General features: G+C 42.4%; 1 protein-coding gene across 3 annotated transcripts; it reads right to left on the reverse strand.

Moving 5' to 3' along the window:
• Positions 1–145: 145 nt before the first annotated feature.
• Positions 146–16,255, reverse strand: PCNX4 (pecanex 4). Of its 3 annotated transcripts, XM_058854187.1 has the most exons (12): positions 16,193–16,255; positions 13,675–13,727; positions 12,310–13,036; positions 10,497–10,676; positions 9,894–10,408; positions 8,947–9,047; positions 8,678–8,800; positions 8,103–8,466; positions 5,513–5,616; positions 4,045–5,081; positions 3,361–3,547; positions 146–3,017 (listed from the first exon to the last, which is right to left on the reverse strand). In XM_058854187.1, exons 3-12 carry the CDS (start codon positions 12,996–12,998, stop codon positions 2,766–2,768), a joined length of 3,552 nt encoding a protein of 1,183 aa, XP_058710170.1. In that variant the 5' UTR covers positions 12,999–13,036; positions 13,675–13,727; positions 16,193–16,255; the 3' UTR covers positions 146–2,765. The 3 variants fall into 3 exon arrangements, with proteins under 3 accessions (XP_058710170.1, XP_058710179.1, XP_058710188.1); XM_058854196.1 differs by lacking the exon at positions 13,675–13,727 and having other exon boundaries at positions 16,193–16,242; XM_058854205.1 differs by lacking the exon at positions 10,497–10,676 and having other exon boundaries at positions 16,193–16,219.
• Positions 16,256–16,522: the final 267 nt, after the last annotated feature.

Here is a 16,522-nt window from a genome sequence, read left to right on the forward strand (position 1 = left end):
TAATGCCAAACTCCCACAGGCTGAATTTTTAAGCTTACAAGAACTGAGACATGAGAGGCTGGGCTGCTGCTCTGACACAGGCAAATACCTGATTAGCAGCCTAAAATTATAGACCCCAGGATCCTGCTTCTTTCACTTTCATTCCTAATTCATATTCATTACAAAGACCCCCACAAGTAGGAGGGTGTGGTATAGAGGGCAAGGGTGTCTGGTCTGTGCTTGGGATGTGTTCCTTGAGCAAAATGTGTGTTCAGGGCTAAATCCCTTCATTTCTGACACAACAAGATTTACCCTCTGGCCCCTTTTGCAGCTCTGCTGCCCTTGCACTTCCCTGTGTGTGACCAAGGTCACAATCTAAAGCAAGGAGGTGTTGGGAAGAATTAAATAAAGCTCTGCACACACCTGGTTAGAAAACAACAGTTCAGGGGTCACATGGGCTGACAGTGGCTCCCAAGCTCAGTCCCATTGCTGAGTGCAGTTCCAGGATGCCACCAGTAACCCCAATAGCAGTGGGTGAACATAGACAAGGCCAGGGTTGAAGGTGCTCCAATTCCTGAATTTCAGATAAATCAAAGAAATGTTCCAACCCAAACAGACTGTGGCTTAAGAGCACACAAAAGAACCAACAGCTGAACAGGGGCACTCAGCTTTGTGGGACAGAACAAGAAGCTTTAACTCCTGTTTCTGCCAAAAGCAGAATGCAGACAGGCTAAAGTGAGGTCACTGTGACTCAGGGTCTCAGGGCTGTGACCACCCTGGGCTGTGCCAAGGGGCTCTGTGAGTGTGGGGGTGTGGGACACGCTGCCTGTGACAGCAGGGGACAGGATCTGGCAGGGCAGCAGAGCCCAGCTCCACATTCCTGTGCTCCAGCAGGAACTGTGCCCGGCACTAATTGTGCTGCTCCATCTGGTGCCAATCAGGATCTCTGCTGGAACACTGGGCCCAGTTATCAGCAGCTCTCCTCAAGGCTGGGGACCAGATGGAGAGAACCCAGAGAAAGGAAAGGAAAAAGATCACAGCTCTCTTCAGTTTTTTCTCAACTGGTTTATTTAGTTTAAAAAAGACAAAGGATGAGGGCAGAAATTACAGCCATCTTTGAGTAAGGACTGCTACAAAAAAGATAATTAAATTTTCTGAGACCATACGGAAGACAAGAAGTAAAAGATTTACAATGAGGCAAGGGAGGGTTAATTAGATTTAGGAAATAACTTCAACTTTTCAGCTGCTGCAAGAGTAGAAAAGAAGTGGAGTGAACTGCTTGAGGAGTTCATGACACTCCTCGCATTGGAAGTTTTAAATCAGAGTAAACATTTGCCAGGTCAGTTCCTTGTGAGAGGGAGCTGAAATAGGTGCTCTCTCTAAGTCCCTTCCACATCTCTTCCATGGCTCTGTATTTCCAGGTGCAGCATGGCACCAACCTGCTCTGGAAATCCACTACACCACTTGCATAGTTTTTAAGAACAATTTCTGGCCACTATCAAAAGGAACAGCCAGCAGCCAAGTATTTCTGTGGCAAATTTCATCTGAGACAAAAGGTCTTAAAGGTGAGGAGTAATAAATGTGCTTGGAATCAGACAAGGCTGGGTGCTCCAAACCAATACTGCTTCAGTTAGGGAGCAGTTCTGATTTAAATTGGTTCTGTAGGATTAGGAAATACAATTACTTACTCCCTGCTCAGCATTTGCCTGCAGTGTAACCACTGACCTGCTGAGAAAATGCAGTTTTGTGCAGTAAGACTGGTGGTAGTGAACAGGATAAATGAGCCACTGGAAACTGGACCTGTTTTTAAGGTGACATGTAACATTACAAACCGGCTGCCTGAGTCTGTTCCTGCCTGTAGTGAGGATAAAAAACCCCAAATTACTACTGGCACAAACAGCTGGATTTTCACCACCCCTCCATCATCAAACTCTCACTGCATTTGTGGAAGACTGGTTAGGGAGGTGGACAGAGGCTGCAAGTAACAACATATAGATATACATAATATATATCATATATATGGATACTGGAAGAAGGAGATGAAATCATACCATTTGTTCTTAAAATTTTCTCTGTCCCCTAATTATATACATTTACTTCTTTCATCAGTAAAATCACCCTGGCTATCAATGTGTCAGAGTGCACACTGGTTTATATAAATTCTTTTTACCAAAACAGGTACTTCAGTAAAAATTGTCCCTTACAATTTACTTTAGTTAAAGCAAGGCTGATAACTTACACATAAAGAAGATCAGTGAAAGCCATATAACAAATGCTAGAACTGAACTCAGTCCAATATAATAAGGCCAGAATAAAAAAAAATTATATAAATAGTTCTATGTACACTTCGGTTGTCAACTCAGAGGCTGACAATATTACAAGGAGCTGTAACCTGACTGGCAGTGCAAGTCACCTGTCCAAGGAAAGGACAAAAAAGTAAAAATAAATCAGAATGCACCAAAAATAGCTAATGATCAGAATTATGTTGATGATAATGATCAGAATTATGTTGCTCTTCTCTAAACTGGAGAATTTCAGCATGTGGCTCATCAGCCACACAGGCAACGGTGTTTCGTGTTCTGGCAGCCAGAAACCAGCCCCCAACTTCCTTCCTGCTGAAGGTTCTGGCCAGCACCATCTCTGTGCCGGGAACGTGCGCTGGCCTGGCACCGCCACCCTGAGAGCAACACCAGATCTGTAGCGCAGGAGGGAGCAGGGACATTTGATTCCCAACGTGCAGAGGGAAAATACAAACCAGTAACAGCCATAATTGAAAAAAGGGCAGCCTAGAAGAGAGGCAGCTGCAGGAGCTGCGAGGAGTACACGGGGTAGCCCAGGGGAGGGTCGGCCGCCTGCACGGTCAGGTTGCGCAGCAGGGCGGGGTGTGCCTGGATGCTGTAGCGCTCCTCGTCATCGTTGGTGGCATAGAGCAGCTCCCAGGACAGGTTGGCCCACTGACCCCGCACAGCTTCAGCATTGAGCTTTCCCACCTGGACTAACAGCTCCTGCAGAGTGAGGACTCGGCCCGTGTAAATTCCCTACAACAACAAACAGATGGAGTTGTCCAGTACATTCTCTGAGAATAGACAACAGCATTTCGGTTCCAAAGCACTGAGTGAGGCTTTGGGCTACACTCTATGAAAACTTGAAACACAGCAAAGTATAAACCAGTCCCCTCAGTTCAATGCTTCCACTGGAATATAAGCAGGAAATATTGCTGCATCTGAAGAAGAGTGCAGTGGAGTTTCAATAGTAGTGGTGACAGTTCCTCTTCAATAAAAAAGCTTGCAGAGCCTTCATGTTTAAGAATACAATTACAAGGGGTAAAAAAGAACAGTGAAAAAGAAAACCAAACTTTGACCTAGTAATTTTTCTCCTTACCATGCTTGGGTCATGCCCCAGTGAGAACAGGTATGGCTTTTCCTGCAGAACTGCTTGCTGCCACTCCAGGTCTGACACCAGCCCAATGTACCAATCGCTTTCATACTCCTCCAGGTAACTCACCAGCTCTTCGAAGTTCTCTACTGGGCCCAGGCTGGCTTTGTCCAGCATAAGTTTAAAAGTGTACCTGAAAGATGCAGAACATCACACAGTCAGCTGTGCAGCACAGACAGGAGGGAGAAAGGCTCTTCAGGCCACAGAGGGAGGAGAGGCTCACCAACTCTGTCAGCCACTGCTTGTCAGCTGAGTCACTGCCAGTCAGTCTGGCTATGCTTTTAGCTCTCCCACATGTAAACCACATCAGCTTAAACATCTCTCATTCACCTCCAACACTTCCCCACTGCCTGATAAGGGATAGTGCCAAATATCTAAATCCAGCACAGCTGTTGAGATCTGGGGACAATGCAAATAGGTTGTTTTTCCCCACTTAACACAGCAGATTGGAGGCATCTGCTGTGGAGAAGAAGAAAACTCCCTACCACAGGCTTCACTGCCTGGACTCACAGGCAGTATCTTTGTAGGAAAAACCTACAAATAAATTTAAACTATATCAGTTTACCAAACATTACTGAAGTGACACTTCACTACATAATTTTTCTAATCTCAGGAATTATTTTCTTTTACCTGAATGCTTTTAATGCCAGCTGGAAGAGCTCTGGTTTGCCTGTTAGCCAGTCCAAGCCAGCAGACCAGGGAATGCCACCAGTGTACGCCCTGAACACGTGGCGAGGGGCAGGCACGGTGTTATCCAGGCCAAACAGACCAAAGCAACACGACAGCACCCCGTGGATGTACAGGTCTTTCAAAGCTTTATCTTTCATAAGGTCTGTGAGTAAACTGGAAGGCTTCTCTTTCAGATGAAAAAAGTCCAGTTGGCTCAAAACAAAGTGGTACCATTCCTCTGGAAACCTCTGCCTCATTTCACTGACTTTGGAAGAAGGCACTGGTGCTGTTCTCCAGTCTTCAGGGATGCTCAGCAGCTCTGAGTAAGAGCAACTAAATTCTACACGAGGTAAAACTTCTGGCTGTTTCCCTCTGTCCACAGCAGGCAGCCCAAACACCACAGCCCTGTTTAGTTTATCTTCTGGTGACATTTCTTGTAGGAAATCTTGGCTCTGTGTTTCTACAGACCCTGGAATAGACAGGTGCACTTTTGGTGTCAGTCCCAACTGCCCAAGGTCTTTTCTGTCTCTTGTTCTGCTACTGGGTTCAAAATCAAAAATGTCACTATCATCAGTCCAGTCCTCTGCTGTATCAACACTAAAGCTGTCTTCTTCCCTCAGAGCTCTGGGTCCTTTCACTGCACTGCTATGCTGATTGTCTGGAAATGATCCTTGCTTGTTCTTGCTGGCACTGCCTGGGCTTTCCCATGTCTTTGATTTTTTATAACAATACTGGACAAGCATCCACACAAGCACTTTAACAAAATCATCTTTCAGGTGCTTTAGATTCTCATGGGAATCAATTATTCCAGATAACACATTCCTGGCATCAGAATACAGCCGCACAGGAACAACAGTACAGGGAGTCAGGATGTGTCCAAAATGGGGATTGGGAGACAGAATCCTTGTGTGCTCCTGATGTTCAAAGGCCATTTCAAAAATTTCATCCACTCTATGAGCTTCAGCAGCATGGCAGGATGTTTCCTGCAGCTCTAGCCCCTAAAGCACACATGAAAACAGCTTCCTGTTAGTCTTCACCAGGATGTAACTTTAAATGCTAGCAAGCTGTTTACTTGTAACAGAACTATTCTGAACAAGATGATTGTCAGTACTTCCACAGGTGAATCTACAAATCTATCTAGAGATAACACCAATAACAAAGCACTCACTCCAATATTAGGCACTGATCAATATCGTAAATAAATCTTTCTCTGATGCAGATCTTATTAGCTAGCTTACCAAAGATAGTGTGCCACAAGCTAAATGGTAAAAAAATTCACATCTGTTACTCATGTAAATGAGTAGACTAATTAGTATAACACTCATCTTAGAAAATTAAATGTAAATCAGTTATACTGCTGAAATGTTACACAGCAAAATGTTTGCATGATTTCCAAACATCAGCATCTCAATGCTCAGCATGCAATTACCTTAATGTTAACACCACAGTATGTGAAGCCTTTCTCCAACACCAATATCCACATCAGCCTGTCCTGAAAGCGGCACAAGTAATGTGACCCAGGCAGAGAGAGACCTAGGCACAAAAAACAAAAAAGAAATACAAAAACTACATATTACCTTTTTTTTACATGCCAATGAAAGGATTCAACAGCAAACACAAAATATTTCTGCATCAACATCACAATCAGTTAACACTGGCTAAGTAGCACCTTGGAATCTTGAAGAAACTGGCTGAAACTGCAGCTTTGAAAAAGCTGTGGAAAGTTGGGAAAACTCACACAACTGCAGGACTACATTATTCACACCAGACCAGGTGTGAACAACTCCACCTTCAATTCCCTTTGCAGAGAGGACTTCCATGATTAAAGATGATTTCTGGCTGCATTTCCAACCACACAGATCCCACTGATACTCTCTGGAGACCTAAAATCCTTCTTACTGAGAATACATTCAAGAATCATGACATAGCACAGGAGTTTCCCAACGGCCCAATTTGCTGTGGGGTAGGAAGTTTATTTGGTATCAGAGAAATAAAAATATAACTGAACTGTAATTTGAAAATCAGATCCTGAGCAACAGCAAATAAGTACTCAAAAAAACCACCAAAAAACCAACCCACTTTTTCTCTTTTTCACCTATGCCATAAAAAGAGCAATGGCAAATTTCCAAAGAACTGGTGGTTATACTGTATTTGAAATATAATCTAATGTAAATCCTCCTAACACAATGGTTCTATTCTTAAGCATGACATTTGCTGGCAGTTTATGACCTGCTTCTGCTGTCATTCATGTCTGGTGACCACTCACTTGCAGAGAATTTCAGTTTTAAAATGTTGTAAGATGAAATCAGTGAAACCAACCATTAAGCTGTAGTTAAAATTTAAGTAACCTTTTCTATCCCACTGAGCTAATGAAGTGCATTTTCTTGCTAACATTTTACAAAGATTTTAATTCCTTTCTTGCTAGCTGTTAAAGCTACTAAAACTCCTTTACACAGAAAAAACTATGGGTTTAAATTAGTGACACACAAACTGGTACCGCTTCCTTCTGAATTCATCTGAGAACACCACAGTTTTTCTTGCTTCAAGACGTTCGTTCACAGATTTTCCCATTAAAGAAGAGACTTTTTGCCCCTCAAGACTAGTGTTTTAAATTATTTATTCTGAGGCATACATGCCACTGCAATCATGATGGGAATGGGGAAAAAAACCCTATTGAAATATGTATATATATAAAATAGATAGATATAAGAGATAAATAACATATATATGACAGATATCTGTTCTAATAATAAACTTATCTATTGTATGTATAAAATATATGTGGACTAATGCAGTAGACAAACTGAAGTATTCATCTTTAGAGAAAAAAGACTTCCTAGTTTTATTTAGTACCTCTCTAACTAGTGATGAAAGTGCAGCACATGTTTCCTAGTAAAGCACCTGGATATATTTTTCAGAAAAGCATGATTAAGGTTAACTTCCACTGCCTTCAAATATTAGGCCACTTTTTCCAGCCATAAGCCATTTTCTAAGAGGCTTATGTAAATATTTGCCTCTTGTCTAAGGGCTACAATCTTTTGATTATTTGGGTTACACGAAGGCTGTTTCTCAAGAAAATAACCTTGCAATTTTAAAACAGTTACTCTGTCTCCAGCTGGGAAAAAGACTGGGAATTTCTTCACCTCTGTCTCTGTAATTCTGTGATAACCCCATCATGATGCCTTTCACAGGCTGTCAACCCACAAGTGCTGCTACAATCCTACCCCAAACTGCCTGTACAAGATATGACATTAAATCTTATCAATGGGCTTGTTCTCAGCTGTTTACTGCTCCTTAGGCTACGTCATGTATTTCACAAATATCCAGTCAATATTCACCATAACCAATTAACACAGACTAATTAGCAAAGTCACCTTCTGGATACTGAGTAATGGGATTGATGCAGAGACAGACAGACCTACAGAGAGCAGACTGACACATGTCCTTCTTTATGTCTGAAAGAACCCAATTTACTGCCTCCACTTAGGCGGGATCAATGCATTCCATTCTTTTTGTTCAGTAAAGAAAGATTAGGATTGATATTGTTTCATCACCATTTAGTATCACCTTAAAGGTAACAAAACAGTTACTTTTTTACAGGATTGTAACAAGTAGACAGCCTGGAATCATTAGCTGGAAAAGATCTACTAGATCATCAAACCCAGTCTTTCACAACATCACCATGTCCATGAAACCATATCACAAACTTCTTGTTCCTTGAATGTTCCCAGGGATGATGACTCCACCACTTCCCTGGGGAGCCCATTCCAAGGCTTAACCCTCTGTTCCATGAAAAAATATTTCCCAATATCCAACCTGAACCTACCCTGGTGCAACTTGTGGCTGTTCCCCTTTGTCCTATCATTGGTTGTACAAGAAGGACAAAAGCAACGCCTTTTTCCCAGATTTAACCCACACTGTGAAACGTGGTTTTCAAGCACAGATTCTCCTGTTCTCCAGCAAAACCACGTTTCCTGAAGTATTTGGCTGCAATATTTTAGAGCGCCGTCCATACATACCCAGGCCGCCGGCCGCCAGCGCGGACTGCAGCGCTGCGGCCAGGCTGGGCACCAGCTGCCGGTAGTACACGGTGTCGGAGCACACGCAGGCGCTGCCGCCCACGGGGCCCGGCCAGCTCCGCAGCGGCCGGGGGAAGCCCACCAGGAACACGGGCAGGGTGAAGAGCGGCAGCAGGGGCGAGGAAAGCAGCGCTGAGACGGCCACCAGGGCCAGCAGGACGGGGAAGAAGGCGACGTTGAGCGCGATCAGGGCGGCGCTGGATCTGCGGCGCTGCTTCTTCTCCGTCCACGACGTCAGGAGGATGGCGATGGCGAAGTGCAGCTTGGAGAGGAACTGGAACAGCCGATCCCGCAGGAGACCGACCTGGCACACAGGCAGGAAGCACGAGGTTTGTAGCCTGTAGCACAGCACAGCTACAGTAATTTGAAGACAGTAACTATTGGTGGTAGAATATATTTTAGCATTTTAGCTTCCATCTGCCCAGCCCTGGGCTCTGTAATTCTCCAGTAGGAGAGGGCAAGGAAACAGACTTCAGGTGACAACTATCTGCTTAATTTTACATTATGACCATTACCAGCAAGAGTTTGATTCCTGTGTCAAGGCTCCTGTTCCACCAGAGGTCTGGATTAAATAACAACATTTGCGCTGCTGACACAACCACCATGTCTAGTAAGGCATTTTCTGTATTCTGCCAGACCTAAAATAGAGATGTGTTAGAATACATTAAAAAATATAACTATTTATTTCTGCTTTCATGACCTGGAATATTTCTTCCAGGTCACCTAAGTTCTCAAATCACGCAGAAGAGCATTTCTAAGGCTAACATATTTAATTTCAAATTACCATCCTAAATATCCTTGTGAATCCAATGGAAACAGACACAGAATGCAGGTTTTGTAGCGAATGGTCAAGCGACAGGAATGCTATCATAGCAAACGGAGACACTGCAATTGAAATAAAAGAATCATTGATTTCCTTCTAAAAACATAACAAAAGTCAACAGAGGTAAGCAGCCTTACTGCAAGATGGAAATCCTAGCATAAAAAGAGAAACCTTCCCTTAATCATCACAAACTCCTTTCTATTACACTCCCACAATATTGAACAATTTATTTGCACTAATGGCCCAGGACAACAAACATTTACATAAATGCTTAGTTCTTACTTGCTATTAGTTCTTTTGTCCTTTATTTGTTTCTCCAAGAGAATACTCAAATAAGTAAAAATAAACATGGAATAACAGTCATCAATCTACTTTCCCAAACAAATGCTTCTTTAGGAAATGTAATAATTTAAATAAATATTTTAAATAATTGAATAATTTAAATAATTTATATTATTATTTCCTCAAAATAGATGCATTTGTCTCTAACCTACCAGAAAGGAGGCTCTTCCCTTTACTAGCAAGCTCTAAGAACCAAATATTTAGTCAGCTTGAAGACTTTTGACTCATTTTGTTTCCAAGCACATCTTTTCAAAAGTGGGTACTGCAGTTGTAACTGAAATCCTTTAAAAGGCCCTGCTTTTTCAGCTGGGCTTTTAAAAGCCTCAATTTTTTAGGATCACTCCTATAAAAAAAAATTAAATAAAATCACTTTCAAATTTAATCACTTTCAAATATGCTGGACCAGTAACTTTGACCTCAAGGCACAATTTAATAAGACATCAAGTACTTCCAGCCACTTGGTTTCCCTTGGTTCATTCACAGAATCTTGCACATACAGCAATTCTAGAGTTTCAATCTCCCTACAAGCATCATCTAACAAACAACAGACAGTGGTGTATTCCTACCTAGTGTTAGTAAAATCCTCCTGACAACACCAACTTTCATTAGCCTTCTTTGCTTCTCCATGAACACAGCCACAGTCCTGACATCCTTTGGGTAAAAGGGGTTTCGGAAGACTCCAAACAAGTACACTCTCTGAATCTCTCTAAGAATCCACATAATTGCAAGTAATAGGATCAGAATGTAACTTGCTATGGCCTGGGGACTGGCTTGGGAAAGCGATGAGGAGCCTGCAAATTGATGCAGCAGGCTCACTTCTGTGAGAGCAAATGTCAACACAGTCACATAGAAAATAAATTCCCGCCACCCCAATTGTATTCTAAGACCTCTGTGTGTATTTTTGGATTTGTTGGAGGCTAAATGGCTGATCATGGTGTGTTTGAAGGCAAACCCAATCTCGCTTAGGTTAAGACTCAGTATGAACCCAAATCCAGTCATGAAGAGGATCACACCGAGGGGGCTGGGAATGAAATACGATGCTATTGCTGTTCCAGCAGAAATGAGAAACATTACTAACAACCTGTGAAGGAGAAAATAAAGAAGATTTGCTTGAAAAGAAAAAGGTTATAAACAATACTGATATATTTTACAATTGTATAAACATTTACTTTGTGTTACTTGACATAGGTGAACCTCCTAGTCCAAACTCCAACAGTTGTTCCATTCCCCAGAGAAAAAGTGCATCAAGTGGGGGCAGAATTCCCATTGCCCATAAGAATGGCAGAAAAAGAAACAGGATGTGCAAAATCTGGTTTGTCTGTTCTAGAATGGGTGCGTTGACAGCAAACCTGGATAAAAGAAGAAATGGATTTGACTTCTGTGAAGGGAAAAAATTAAACAGGAAGACTTCCTGTATAATTACTACAGCAAATCCCAAAGTAAAAACATTACACGTTCAAGCTATAAAACCTAATGAGTATCTGTTAAAAGGAAAAATAAGCACATATATTTATGCTTGGGACAGTAACACATTAATTTGAACACCAGAACACAGACAAAATTTTAATTTAAAAGATTTGAAGACTTCAGATGAATACAGTGATGCAATTATCCTGATTATTTTTGTTACTGTTGTGATAATACACTGAAAAAACACTTGTGCAAAAAAGAAAGGTCCACAGGCTCCAAGGCCTCAAGCGTTTAACAAAAATATTGTAAAGTATTTTTTCAGAAACAGAAAAGCAAAATTTTATGTAATTTCAAGGCCCAAGCTCTAGGCTTTAACACTGGAAGAACTGGCATGTTGCCTGTACACCTACAGATAATATTGTATATTCCTAGAGAGAGTTTATTTCTACATAAAAGTGTCAATATCTTCCTGCAGAAACACAAAGATCAGTATGAGAAATTTGCATAAATTCTAACCCATATGTAGTTCACCAGTTAAAGGTGGTAGACTGCTAAGATACTTGGCTTCCCTCTACTTTTTAATAAGTAAGCAAGCCTCAGAGGAATTTTATCAGGAATTTTGACAGTGTCTTAACCTTCTCCTCAGGAAATAGAATAGTTCTGAATTTGGAGTCCAAGATCATATGCCTAATTCTTACACCTCACCTGAAGTGGCAATTAGGGTAAATCATTAACAAAGACATCTCACAGTGCAAAATTCAAACATTGTTTTTTTCATGTATCTGAAGGACCCCAACCACAAATATGTACATGTGACAAAGTGCTATAAATATCACCTGATAGGGAGAAAGAATGCAGAGAGTAAATCTAAAAGCATCTTGTTTTAGGAGCCTGATACTACAAATATCCCAGCTAAGACACTTCTGAAAAACAAAAATGTGATTCTTCAAATTTGTAGACTGACACAGCTCTTTTGTATTGCAAAAGCATTCAAAAATCCAAGTTCAAAATCTGTATAACAGAGCCACAGCAATATTCCCCTTTGCATATCTATTCATTAAAACCAAATTCAGAGGTGGGGTTTGGTTGGTTGGTTTGTTTGTTTTTGCCTGTTGTATAAAAGCCTCTGCTATCACTTTACAGAGCTTAAATTAGAAAGTATTCCAGGATGAAATCTGGACATAAATCCAGTAATCCTGAAGCTTGCAGCGTTTAGATATATGATTCCAGGTCAGGAACATGTGTTTTCAAAACACATCCTTTAAAGGATATAGATGCAAATGCTTCAATACAAAAATATGAAAAATGACGTGGTAGAAGTTTTACCTGTCTCTTACTTACAAACTGCTCTTCCTAGTTTACATGGAATGCTATAAAAATTTAAGAACCTTTTTATACAGAGCATAGAACCTCAGTTTTTATCATACATGCATCAATCTTCTTTCTTTGAAGTTACTATAGTTGATTAGAATCCCAAGATAAATTTTCCTCAAATGAATAATTTAACCTTTCCCATCAAAAATACACAGAGTAACCATCACTTTAAGTGGCTAAATGCATTATTACATTTACCTGTGTGCAAGATCCACTGCAATGAAGACAAAAATGTAGAAAGGTCTCATCAGAGCAGTGATTTCATAAGTATCCAGTGCTTGGAAAGTGGCTGTTTCGGTGGCTGTGTTTACGATTAATGAATACTCTCCTATGCATATGGTCACCCATCCAAGCACAAAGATCACAACAGTTCCTCCAATGTTGCTATACAACAAGGTTATTCTGTTTGGCAGCAAATACCAAGTTCCCAGCCCACACAACACCCCTGCCAGAAGGGAATGGAATACAGTGTTGATTATGTACTTCTTGCCAGGAATAATAAATTTTACTGTCTCTGAACCTACACAGCTGGAAAATTCAAACTCATCTTCATCTGTCAGGGTATTCTGAATTTGCATTCTTTCCACTGTCACTGTTTTCTGCTTTGCATAGAGGTTTGTCATCTGAAGAGCAAGTGCAGTAACAAACATGAGTCCTCCCGACAGCGCAGCGGTGCAGAAGTCCTTCATCACTCCCAACTGGTACAGGAGTGTTCCCACTCCTCCCCAAAGCCATGGTGTCAGGAAAAGGATGATCTGGTTCACATAGATGTAAGGAGGGGCACAGTAGCCTAATTTGAACCGGGGACCTCCCAGCACAGTCTGAGGAAAGCGCTTCAAGAAGAACTCCTGCTTGTAGTCATTGAGCAGGGGTACATCTGGCCCCATCCTCGTGGCTCAGGAATGCTGGCTGGGGATCATCTTTCCTGTGAGAGAGCAGAAAGGAATACACGGACACATTACTGATTCTGGAACTCAGAACCCAGGGAATTCCTGGGTCTTCTTTTTATTTACCAAGTACAGTGGAATTCTGACATGTTGCTGTTTAGAATTTCCCAGAATACAACTATTAAGCAAATATCTATTTTAAAATGTGAACACACTCTTTCATCTGAAGGCTGCAAATAAAAATATATAACCTATTCTTGGGAGATGATAAAACCAACCCATCTGCCCATCAGAATATCTTCCTAAAACTGACATTCTTCCCACCCAGCCTGATTCCAATCACACCTTGCCTCAGACCTCCAGTACCAAATCCTGTTAAGGATCTCTGTATTTTGTGTCTGTGATTTCAGTGAACAGCCACACAAGTGCAGGGACACAAGCACACAGAGGGCCCTGTGAAACATCAAAGCTTTATGGAAAAAAGCTTTTCCTACATAAATATGATAAAGAATGTAAGTAGAAGTATTACAAATTCTTTTCCGCATCAGCACTGTTACTGTCCTCCCTACACAGCACAGCTGAAGGACAGGATCTCACTATAACGTAAAATAAAGAGTTCACTTTCTGCTTCCTAAAACATAAAATAAACAAACAAACAAACAAACAAACACAATACTTGTGAGTTGTAGCAGAATCAGCATATATTCTTCTTTGTGCCAATGGAAAAAGCTGAAAGAAAGGAAAAGAAGATACCTGTAGACATTTACAATCACCCATCAAATAGAAATAGGTTTGAATACTCATTTATAGAGGATCAGGCAGTGTAGAAATAATGAATATAAGGTGGTAACTATGATTTTCAAATATAATTCTATGCTACTAATCATGAAAGCAAGAATCTATGAGTGACAGGCAGAAATACTCAAGCTAAGTAATAGGGTGAAAAAACCAGCACAAAAAAGCAGTGCCAATGTCATTAATAATAATCCTAAAAAAGAGATGGTGTGCATTAGGAAATGTGGAAGGACTGAAATTCTGACTTTATTTCACTGGACCTGTACAATCTGATGAATACCCATGGCCATCCCTGGTGAGACATTAAAAATTAAACATTTGGCTGCCACAGAGTCCTCAAACTACTGTGATCCCCTTTTTTCTACAATACCAAACATTTCTGAGCCCTTCTGAAAACAATTCACCCCATTTATTTAAACAGGTATCAGTCACTGGAGTGTTGATAGATGCTGGTCACTATGGAATGAAGTTGGAAACAGTGCAAATGAGATTTTATGCATTATCGTGAATGAAAATTTGCATTGTGCAGTCACTAAGTCAATACACTCCACCATGGAAAGGAGAACCCCACAGGTTCTGTAACTACTCTTTATGTAAGCTGTGGATTTTTTTTCCTTTTAATAAAATATTGAAAACACAGGGTTTTTGGTCATACTATTTCAAGCCACTAAATATTTCTTAAAAGTACGAAGGCAGCAGTCAGTTCCACTGGAACTAATGGAAAAGACACATGTTGACAATGGAGAGGGGAATTCATCCCAGACAGCTCAGGAATTTGAAAATGTAACTGTGACACACCCAACTAAAAACAAATTTCAAACGTAATTATAAAATATCACAATTCAGCCAATCTTCTTTAGAAAAATAAGCACTGTTTAGAGGGTACATGGGCGTGGAGCTAAAGTTGCTGGGATAGTTACATGCTGTAGAAGATTTATAGGCATGGAAATGACAGAAGCCTGAGTTTAAAAAGAAAACATAGAACCAATAGGTGCAGAGTTTTCCCTGAAAAATAATTTTTGGGCAGCTGTGTTTTTCTGCTCTGAGAAGGGCTATTTTTCTTTCAAGTTCCAGTCTGCATTTGTGTTTGTCAGTTTATATTGCTAACCAAATGTTAACAAAACATTCCTCTTACAGTTTCTGTGTAAACAATAGGCATCTTTGTGTGAGACACAAGAATCTATGTACATAAACAATATAGTTCCACTTGGCACTGCTCCAAAATGAGCCATAAAAAGAGGTGAATTTATTTGCTGAAGTTCACTAACTACAGAAACTCTTCCCTCTGCTGTTCTCCTGGCTTCCAACTAGTCAGGTAGCACATCAGGACTTCAAAGAGGGACTCATCCATGTCTTATTCCAGTGCAAAGCCCTAGCAACAAGGCTCCACACATTTGTGAGTGTTTACAGGACCTGGCTTCCAATACACATTCCTGACATAAAGGTCTGGCCCCACTTTGACAACTTGCCTGGATACCCAAACAACCCCTAGCACAACAGTCTGTCATCACCGGGGGGATCTGTGCCACTTGGATACTATCGAAGCAAGGATGGAAAATGGGCTCTAACACCATCAAGTCACTTCACAAGTTTTCCCTGCAGTAACCTCGTTTATTACAAAGGGAAACAAAGCAAACCTTGCCACAAATTCAGGCAGGAGGACACGAATTTTCGTCTAAATGAACACCAATCTTCACGTGGGCTGATGCTGGGTCAGCCAAGTTCGGCTTGCTTTTATTTTTAACAGATAACAAGAGTATGTGTACAGCTGTCTGCCACCTAAGCAGCTGAAACACATAGGGCTTAAAAATCCTTACCTCGGTGGTCTTACAGGTGCTTTCATGAGAGGATAAGTAAGGGTTACAAACCACTTGCTAGCCAAGCTGGAGGAACAGGTGGGAGGTGAAGGGGAGGCTATGGAATCCCCTGTCCCACCAAATCCAGATGCACTCTGTGCCCAGTTATGTGCCCGCACAGCTGGTTAAAGATTCCCTGGACAAACATCCATGGCTAAAGCCCCTACGGTGCTGCAGGCCAGCTTCCAGCCAGGAACAGGCTGGGAGCCCCTGCTCAGCAGTGTTGACTTCATTCCCCAGCTAGACCAGGGTCACAGCGTTTTAGGACAACGCACCCCATCCAGTTATGGGATGAGCATCCTGGCATCGCTTTTGGGAAGGGTCGCCGCTTGCCTCCTCCGAGGCACCTCTGCCCCTGATCAGAGGGGCTCCCACCTGGGCCTGCACGCTTCCCTCCCACCCATCTCCCCTCACCTCCCCTCACCTCTTCTAAATAAAAACACCCATCACCAAGCGACTACCAAAACCACCTCTGCAGTCTCCGGAGGGGAAGGGCCGGGGGGCAAACCCGCGGCAAGGAGCCTCGGCGGGGATTGCACCTACCTGTGGCCCGGGCTCGGAGCGGGGCAGGGGCCGGCAGGGCACGGGGCCGAGCCGGCGCTGGAGAAGGAGGAGGAGGAGGAGGAGGATGGCGGAACGCTCCGTTCTCTGCCCGCCCCTTTTTCCCGCCCCTCAGCCGCCGCCGCCATTTTGGCCGCCTGAGGCGGGCGCTGGGGAGGCGCTGCCTGCGGGAAATGGCTCCGGCGGGCCCGGGGCTGCTCCGGTGCCTCCTCGGCCGGGTCGGTACCGGAGCGCTGAGGGACCGTGGTGCTCCCGCTCCTTCACGGCGGCCAGGGCCCCGCAGCATCCCAGAGTCGATCCGGATGGAAAAGA

The sequence above is a fragment of the Poecile atricapillus genome, chromosome 1 (genome assembly GCF_030490865.1).
Source record: "Poecile atricapillus isolate bPoeAtr1 chromosome 1, bPoeAtr1.hap1, whole genome shotgun sequence".
NCBI lineage: Eukaryota > Metazoa > Chordata > Aves > Passeriformes > Paridae > Poecile > Poecile atricapillus.

Excerpts from the sequence above, each read along its gene's own strand:
- PCNX4 (XM_058854187.1), bottom strand. The coding sequence starts at position 12,998 with ATGGGGCCAGATGTACCCCTGCTCAATGACTACAAGCAGGAGTTCTTC. Across the intron at positions 10,677-12,309 it reads GCAGTGGATCTTGCACACAG|GTTTGCTGTCAACGCACCCA; the intron begins GTAAATGTAATA and ends TCTTTTATCCAG. Across the intron at positions 5,082-5,512 it reads ACTGTGGTGTTAACATTAAG|GGGCTAGAGCTGCAGGAAAC; the intron begins GTAATTGCATGC and ends TGTGTGCTTTAG.